This window comes from Austrofundulus limnaeus, unplaced genomic scaffold (assembly GCF_001266775.1).
Source record: "Austrofundulus limnaeus strain Quisiro unplaced genomic scaffold, Austrofundulus_limnaeus-1.0 Scaffold137, whole genome shotgun sequence".
In the NCBI taxonomy this organism is placed as follows: Eukaryota; Metazoa; Chordata; class Actinopteri; order Cyprinodontiformes; family Rivulidae; genus Austrofundulus; species Austrofundulus limnaeus.
The window spans coordinates 975,899-984,406 of record NW_013952539.1 but is presented as its reverse complement, the minus strand read 5'-3'; the positions used below and the strand labels follow the sequence as shown (position 1 = coordinate 984,406).

The window sequence follows — 8,508 nt, the reverse complement described above, 5'->3', positions numbered from 1 at the left end:
CACACACACACACACACACACACACACACACACACACACAAACACACACACACTGGGTGATGGTGCCCCCATCCAAAGCAGAACTTCACAGAAACAGAGAAGATTCCTTCACACAAACATCTTCAGAAGTTTCCATCTGCAGAACAAACCATCTTCAATCAAACACAAAACTAACCTAAAACYGACAAACTAACACGGTTTTGCTTCTTTGCACTGAAACACGTCCACATAAACAAAGACTATTTAAATCAACAACAAGCTTTAAATATTCCACAGAGGGRAAATAGTGTTACCATGAAGAAAAGCCGTTAAAGGCCTGGTGCTCGGTTCATGATCCTCCTCAGCATCTGGACTTTAGTGTTTTGTTTCTTTCTCTCTTTTTTTGGTGGGGAAACACTCCTACATCAGCAAAGACTTAAAGTTTGTTTCTGTTGTCTCGTAAACGAGTCGATGCATCCGGTCCAGAGCAGCAACRAGGTGTTTGTGATGAACTGACGGCAGCAGCAGCATCGTGACTTATCGGTTTCTGCTCAGGGGAAGTTTATCAACAGTGAAGGAAAGGATTGAATAAGGAACCTTCTCTACTCTGAAAATTGATTCGATTAGTGTTTCAGCACCATGGACAGCAGCCAGAATCTCCAACTTTAGCAAATCATTAAACCTCCTCTCTTTTTTCCCTCTCCTCAGTTTTATTTTAGGTGTATAAATAATGTAATAAACACTTGATTGTCCAATTATTAACAAATTTTTAAGTTTTAGGAAACTTTCAACTGGCATATGTCAGAAAAACCTTAAACATCTTATTCTACAGTGGTAAATTACAGCTGCCTGTTTCCACTTCTAAACAATAACCTGGTTAGATTTTAGCATTGAGGGAAAAGTGGAAACTCTCACCAATTAAATGTTTCGTCTCCTACGAGAATAGCTTCATCACAGACGGAGGCTTTATGATTAAAGCTATAAATCTGGGTCACTAAACACCAACAGCCATGAAAAGTACAGCGAAATGCCTCAGAGAGATTGTTTAACATTTTCAAAGTTCAAATGAAGTACATTAAGCGGTAAACGGAGCAGGTGGGGGCTAACAGCTGCATGGAAATACAAAATGCTACAATACGCGCTGACATTTTGTCCGAGGAACTATTTTTCCTCGTTCGTTAAAGCATATTTGTAAAAGAAAAATGATAGTTTGTTTTGTAATTTATTTGAACAACTCGAAATAGAAAAACATAAAAAAGAGAAAAGCTGTGGTGCAGGAAATGAATGGGTGTGTTGATCTGAGAGCGGAGCAGAGGTTCCTCCTCACAGCTGTTTGTGTCTCTAATGGCTGTAATGTCACAGTAATGGCTGCATTAAAACGCTGCGCCCTAACAGTTGTGCCTCAGCACCATCTGTGAGAACAGAGAGGGAGATGGAAGGACTTTAAAAAGATGGCGTGTTCCTCCACCTCACTAAAGGGAGGTGTAAAACACAACACGCCTCTGAGAGTAAACAGAGTGAATTAGTAAAGAGAGTCTGGGGTTGTTCGGTCGCCGCTCTGAGACGTGATCAGGAGGCGACAGAAACGCCAGGATGAAAAGAGGAGGAGGAGCGAGTGTCAGTTTGCAGACATTCAGGATGTTTCTGCGTGGAGAACTTCAGCTTTTCTCTTGGTTTCTCAGTAACAATCAGAATCAAAGATGCAACAGATTTCAGCAGCAGGAAGCAGATAGAGGACAGATGAAAAATGCATGTTTTCAATTCAGATTCTGATTTTTGGAAACGTTTGATGTGCAAACTCTGATTTTCACCAAGTTTGGTTCTTCTTTAAGTACTAAATGTTTGTCTAATTTCTTGTTGAACTGATAATTTCATTTGGTTTTCATGATAAAATATTAAAAAGTAAGGGGTAAGAGGCCCTTTGATATGGGCTGTTAGGTCCCTGTACAGCCAGTGTCAGAGTTTAGCCTACAATGCCGGCAGTAAATGGACTGTACTTGTGTAACACCTTTCTAACCAACCAGGACACTCAAAGCTCTTCACACTACAATCTGTGTCCTYATTTACCCATTYACACAGCACTCTAYTAGGTCTCYACACAACTAACATGTACAATCAGCTATGGAGACTAATCAGTGCCAATTACATTCATACACTCATGGGACACAYATCAGAGGTATTAGGGGTGAAGTGTCTTGCCCAAGGACACAACACCTGACACAGCTGGAACGGGGGATCGAACCAGCAACCTACTCGTTCCAGGACGACTCCCCTAACCAAGACCCTAAGTATGTCGGGGTCTTGTTCACGAATGAAGGAAGAATGGAGCGGGAGATCGACAGGGGGATTGGTGCTGCATCTGCAGTGATGCGGGCGCTGTACCGGTCTGTTGTGGTGAAGCGAGATTTACCGGTCAATCTACGTTCCTACCCTCATCTATGGTCATGAGCTTTGGGTCATGACCGAAAGAACAAGGTCCCAGATACAAGCGGCTGAAATGAGTTTCCTTCGCAGGGTGTCTGGGCTCTCCCTTAGAGATAGGGTGAGAAGCTCGGTCATCCGGGAGGGACTCAGAGTAGGGCCGCTGCTCCTCCACATCGAGAGGAGCCAGTTGAGGTGGCTTGAGCATCTGATTAGGATGCCTCCTGAACGTCTCTCTGGTGAGGTGTTCTGGGCATGTCCCACTGGGAGGGGACCCAGAGGAAGACCCAGAACACACTGAAGGGGCTATGTTTCTCAGCTGGCCTGGGGTATTTCCCCAGACGAGCTGGCCCAAGTGGCTGGGGAGAGGGAAGTCTGGGTCTGTCTGCTTTGGCTGCTGCCCCTGAGACCTGATCCTGGATAAGAGATGGATGGATGGATGGATGGATGGATGGATGGATGGATGGATGGATGGATGGATGGATGGATGGATGGATGGATGGATGGATGGATGGATGGATGGATGGATGGATGGATGGATGGATGGATGGAAATATTAACAAAAAAGCATTGTATTTTTCTATTCTCTGAAATTTTACAAAATAATTATGTTTCTGGAAATTTACAAAAAATAAAATTAATTTCTCTAAGTCACTGGTGAATGTAAAAATTACAGCCTGTCTCTTTCAAAAGCAAAATTATAGCTTTTTACTTTGTTTTTTTTTTTCAAAGCTGCAGTTTACATGATGTTTTCCCTCTATTCTATAAGATTGCAGACTCATTTAGCTTAAATTTATAGGGAATTTTTATTATAAAAGACAAAAAATATGAATAATAAATATAATATCAATTCACATGTTTTTTTATCTCTGCAAATGTGATGTTTAGTTTGCTTGTCTGTCTTTTCTGTGATAAAAAAGTAAATACAACTCAGAGTTTGGTGGTTCCTGTCTGGTCAGTAAAATTGTCCATATTTGTCAACATCTGGTCCAGAAGTTGGAACCATTTCAAAACAAGAAGGTTCTGGAATTGACCCAGCTGAGAGACTGGAGGCTTTGTGTGGGCTTCAAGTTTTCTCCTCTGAGTCAGTTTCAACAGTTTGTTTTTGTGCACAAGGCGAACACAGTCAATTTAAAGTCCTACATTTGCTGATTCATTCCTTGTAGGTAAAGAAATGTGTCGGGTTTGAAAAATCCCAGGTGCTTTTCAGACCCCTTTCAATTCCAAAAACAAACTTCTGCATGAATCCTCATGAGAAGACCTGTTGTGTTTTGGTGAAGTTAAACCTTGTTTTCATGAACAGTTTGTCTGGGATGTTAATTTGTGCGTCTGTCTTGTGTTCCGTGTGGAGTGTGAGAACTGRGCCGTGTGCAGCGCTGCCCCTGGGGGAGGTGAAGCTGCATTCAGAAAACCTCCCCGGGCGCCACAAAGCTGCATTCATCCAGCTGAATAGCTGTTTTCTACAACCGGGCACTAGTCAGCCCAAGTCTATGGAACGCCTCTGAGTTACCACTCTCTGCGCCTTGGTATGCAAAACCTTATCCAGCAAAAAATAAAATAAAAAATAAAAAAATAAAAAACACAAATAGATCCAGAAAAGGCCTTGCATGCATCAAAACACTGATGGGAAACATGACTCCTCACTTTTAAAATTTCTTCCTTATTTTCACTTAGATTCTTATTTCTCCTCCGGTCGTACTTTTGGAGTGGACTGTTTCTCAAAAATAAATTGTCTTTTATAAAAACTGTTATTAGCATTAATTAGCATACACCRTGGAAGTGGTGTGGACACATTGATCAGGTTACATCAACATTGCTTCACATTTGTTTTACAGAATCTATTTATAAATCAGGTAAAGAGAAGCTTGTTTCTATTTTTTTTAACTATCAGACCATGATTCACCTTGATGTAACTCTGAGTTTTGTGTCAAACAGAGAAAAGCTATGATCAGGCTACAAAGAAGTTTAAAGAAAACTGGGGGGTGTCTCATTCAAATTCTGTAAATGTCTCGTTCCAATTAACAGAGTGCTGGAGTCATGATTCCCCGCATCGACTTCCTGTCAGCAGAGTCCGGTTCCCTCCTCCAGCACCATACTGGTGTGGAGTCTCGCCTAATCGGTCACTCAGAAAGGCCCGGGCAGCTGTCAGTCCATGGCTTCCACCTCCAGGGAAATGTGTGTGTGTGTGGGGGGTGGTGGGTTTGGATTAGTTTTCACAGCGCGTTTCAGCTGCGTGGGTGGTCAGAACTTATTAACGTGAAGTTCAGTCGTTTATGGGTCGGTTTAACACGTTTTTATAAGATACACATGTTAAAGAGCTCGTGTCGTACACATCAAAGGAATTATATTTAAGAAACTTGACATAATACGTGTGATTTTACCTGTTTTGTTACATAACTGGCGTGTTGTCTTTTGAACTTGGCTCAGCCAAAAGTGAAACAGGAAGTGACATCAAAGGGGAACTCTTTGTTTCTTGTGTTTTTTTGTTAATTGAACTCTGACTCTTCTTCATCTTGTGATGGTGACTCATAATAATCTAAAAAAAAAAAACATCTGATTCTTCTCTACAGTCTGTGTTTTTGGCCGTTATGCTGCGTTCACGTGCAGGCATTCCCTTTTGACATCACTTCCTGTTACTTCACATGTGAATATATATGAAGGACCTCAGTTTAGCTTGTTTGTTGCGCTAGCACCGAGCTAATACATATAAGGCAATATAGCGTTGGAGCTAACGCTAAAGCTAACAGGCTAAGCTGAGGTTCTTCTTCCATGAAGCAGCTCTGTTGTCCTCCATCCATATTTTCAGTTMCAGGCTGAGTCATTTCTACCTTCTCCTCTCTGTCAACGCTCTCTGGTTTCATTTAAAAGAGTCGATCATCACATATTGTCCAAGATTAACCTTCAGGGTGGATATAGCTCGCTAGCAGCCTCGCACCGAGGACCTATCCACGTCATCATKTACCCAGAATGCTTTGYRTGTAAATAAAATGGCTCTGTCCGTGTTAAAATATATTTTTAAAAATTATAAAAACTAAACATCCTACAGTATTTTTACAGTCTTTATTTTACAGTTAAAATATATGCTTATCAAATAAAGTCTAATATTGCAACTAATCAGGGATCCCTTTAAGATCTTTGTGACAGACGGCTCTGTTCTAAAGAGGTTTTTTGAGCATAATTAATAATCAAACCCAAAAAAATAAAAACTGAGCTGCACAAACAATCCAAATATGGTGGACAAATTCAAAATCTAACATGTGATAAGCTTCAGGTTACATATGATAGTTGAAATATAGCAGAACAATTCAAAGTGCAACCTCAGCGTGAACTCACGTAAAAAAAACTACAATCAAAATCTGTAGATTGAAGATTAAATGAGTGAAACTGCAGCTTCTGCTTATTTTACACTGAGAAAAGAAAACAAGTTTGGAAATGTAACCAGGTGTATGTAGGAAAAAATGTGATTAATCTGTTAAAACTTATCTGAAATTATGCAGCTTTTAAAATATGTGACAAATAAAGAAATAAATCATTAAGAAGTGTGACAGCGGCTGCTAAAGGTGGTGACTTATGGAGGGGGTGGGGGGGGGTGAATGATAGAGACAGAGGCAATAATTGAACTGTGGATTATTGACTAATGGGCCCTAAACCACCAACGCTCATCTGAAACCATTCAGCATCATTATGCTGCAACACAACACTGGCTGATAAATCACCTCTGGCTGCTCGTCCCTTCAGTTCACCGTTCTGTCCGTTCACTGGATCCTCCTGCTGCAKCCGTTTCACTTCTCCATGGTTACACACTTTATATCACAAAACACTGTATCTGTAACCTGCAGCGAGGTTTCTGGCTTCAACAAATAGCCTGCCTCATGTTGCAGTTCATTTGTGACAGCTGCACTATAACACTCACACCACAGACCACTTCACTGACAAACAATCAAATGTTTAAAGGTAAAAAGATGAAAAATGTGAATTTAGCAGATTTCTTTTATCGTGTAATCTTGTAAACGTTTCTTGTGCGACTGAAACAATTTCAACTTGTGAATGTTGGTATTTTTATTCTCTATTATCGCCTCCCTTCAGTGGTCACAGCAGCGTCCCCCCTCCCTCAGATCTTCCTCTTCTTCTCCTCCATTTTCAGCATCATTTACTCAATATTTTCACCTTTAGAAAATATTACTGTTCCTGCTGATGTTACCTACCTTGGTGCCTAATTATGTCATTAAATAAGGGGTGAGATCAGGACACTGAGGAGGATGATTCTGTATTGTGCTTTCATGTGAGAGGCCTGGATCTGAATCCCCCAAAGGTCTCCTCTTTGGTTTTATAAGAAATAAACCAGGAGAAAAATCTGATGTGAAACCAGAGGTAGACATTTAGAAAACTTTGTTTTTTAGCTCAGATTTTGTCCATTATTAGTTTAAATGACTAAAAATGCTCACAGAGTCTCAGAAACCTGCATGAAACCCACATTAAAAGCTGCAAAACTTAAATAACTTCATATAAACTCTTGGATAGTTCACCTAAAATGTCTTAAATGTTTTTAAGTAACGGGGGAGCAAAAACCCTAATTTGCTCCCCCCACTTTAAAGAGCAGTTGCTGCTCCACCTGCTCCGGTGCAGCAGCTGCTTATCTTTTTTTGACCTCTTCTCTTTTAGTCGGACACTTTGATTGATGTGTGGAATAAAAACACCTTTTTGTTTTTTAGTTTAAACAGAGGAACAGTTCAGRTCCACTCTTTAGAGAAGCTCTGTTCTGTCTGATTGGAAACCTTGAAATCACTTTGTATGTTTTAAGAAAAAAATGTCAATGGTGCCCCCAAAAGAGCTGCAGCCCAGAGCTCCAAAGCCTCCTTCAAGCAGCCCTGCTGCTCCACTTCTCCAAAGAAAAGACCCAAAGATGCCAGTGAAGCTGTGGACAGACCCACAGCTTCACTTCTGCAGAATCAGAGGATTCCTTCTCACATCATTTACCAGCAAGTCATCCGTGATGCAGAGGCAGCTGGAAGCATCCCACTGGCTAACATACGCTGTGCCAAGAATGAGAGGGCRCAACTGCTCTGCTCAGGAATGAAACGCGTAAATAAATAAACATCAAACTCACCGACGCCGATTTTCTCCTCCTCCGTCGGCGTCCACATGATGCCCCCGCAGGAACCAGAGCAACAAAATAAAAATTAAATAAAAATCCCCCGGAAAAGTCGATTCACCCGAGGCGTCGCTTCATGGAAATCCCGCAGAGTTGTCACCCAGAGAGGAGRGAGATGGGAGCAGAGGAAAAGTTTCCCTCCGGAGGATGGGAGGGAGGAAAATGTGAATATTTTAGCTGTTCAAGACGAGGTTTGGCTGTTTAATAAACTGCGCGCAGCAGAGGAGAGGGTTTGTTTATCCCGTCAGGAGGTTTGGGTCGACGCATGGCGCGTTGGCTCCGTCCATCTCTGCTGGTCAGGCGTCAGGGTGAGCTCAGACTACACAGGAGCCCTGGTTGTGACCACAACTAAAAAATAATAAATAAATAAATAAATAAATAAAAATAAAGTGCGCCACATAAGAGCTGAAAACCACCGCCCGGTCTCCTCAAACCTCGGAGAAACCTCAGTCCGTGCAGCATCCGAGTCCTGCTTTTCGCTTTTCTTACTTACGATTCGTGCACGCATGCGTCCGCGAGTTGCCACTAACTCAACTTGTCCCGGCGCGTGAGGAGGAGGAGGAAACAATGACAGTCCTGTCTGTGCGTTGTGGGTTGAAGAGGATGAGGGAGGTGAGGGCAGCCTGTGATTCAGTGGGTTTCCCGCTCCGCAGCAGGACGGGTCCACCTGATGGTTAAAGGTTTTCACTGGATGACGCGCGAGGCTAAATTACAGCAGGTGATCTTCCATAATTTATGGGAGAGACCGTGGCGCGTGCTCTCTGACGCACGGGTGAAAAAAACACACATAAAAGCTTTAAAGGCACATTTAAAAATATTTTCAAAATGGATGAAAAAAGAAGCATGAACTCATTGGTGCAGTTTGAGAGAACTCCAGCGGTTTCCCAAATATATTGAAATGAAATTCTGAAAAGCGGGTATGCATTCAATGTAAACAAAGGCTGAATCCTCTGAAA

At 41.8% G+C, this 8,508-nt stretch overlaps 1 protein-coding gene across 1 annotated transcript in view; it reads right to left on the bottom strand.

The window, feature by feature from the left end:
- The window catches only part of dock3 (dedicator of cytokinesis 3), a gene marked incomplete in the record, with an annotated part of 147,558 nt that extends 139,456 nt beyond the window's left edge, over nt 1–8,102 (bottom strand). Inside the window, 1 exon segment of the mRNA XM_014016064.1 lies at nt 7,508–8,102. Coding sequence (XP_013871518.1) covers nt 7,508–7,544 — 37 coding nt within the window.
- Between the last annotated feature and the right edge of the window lie 406 nt (nt 8,103–8,508).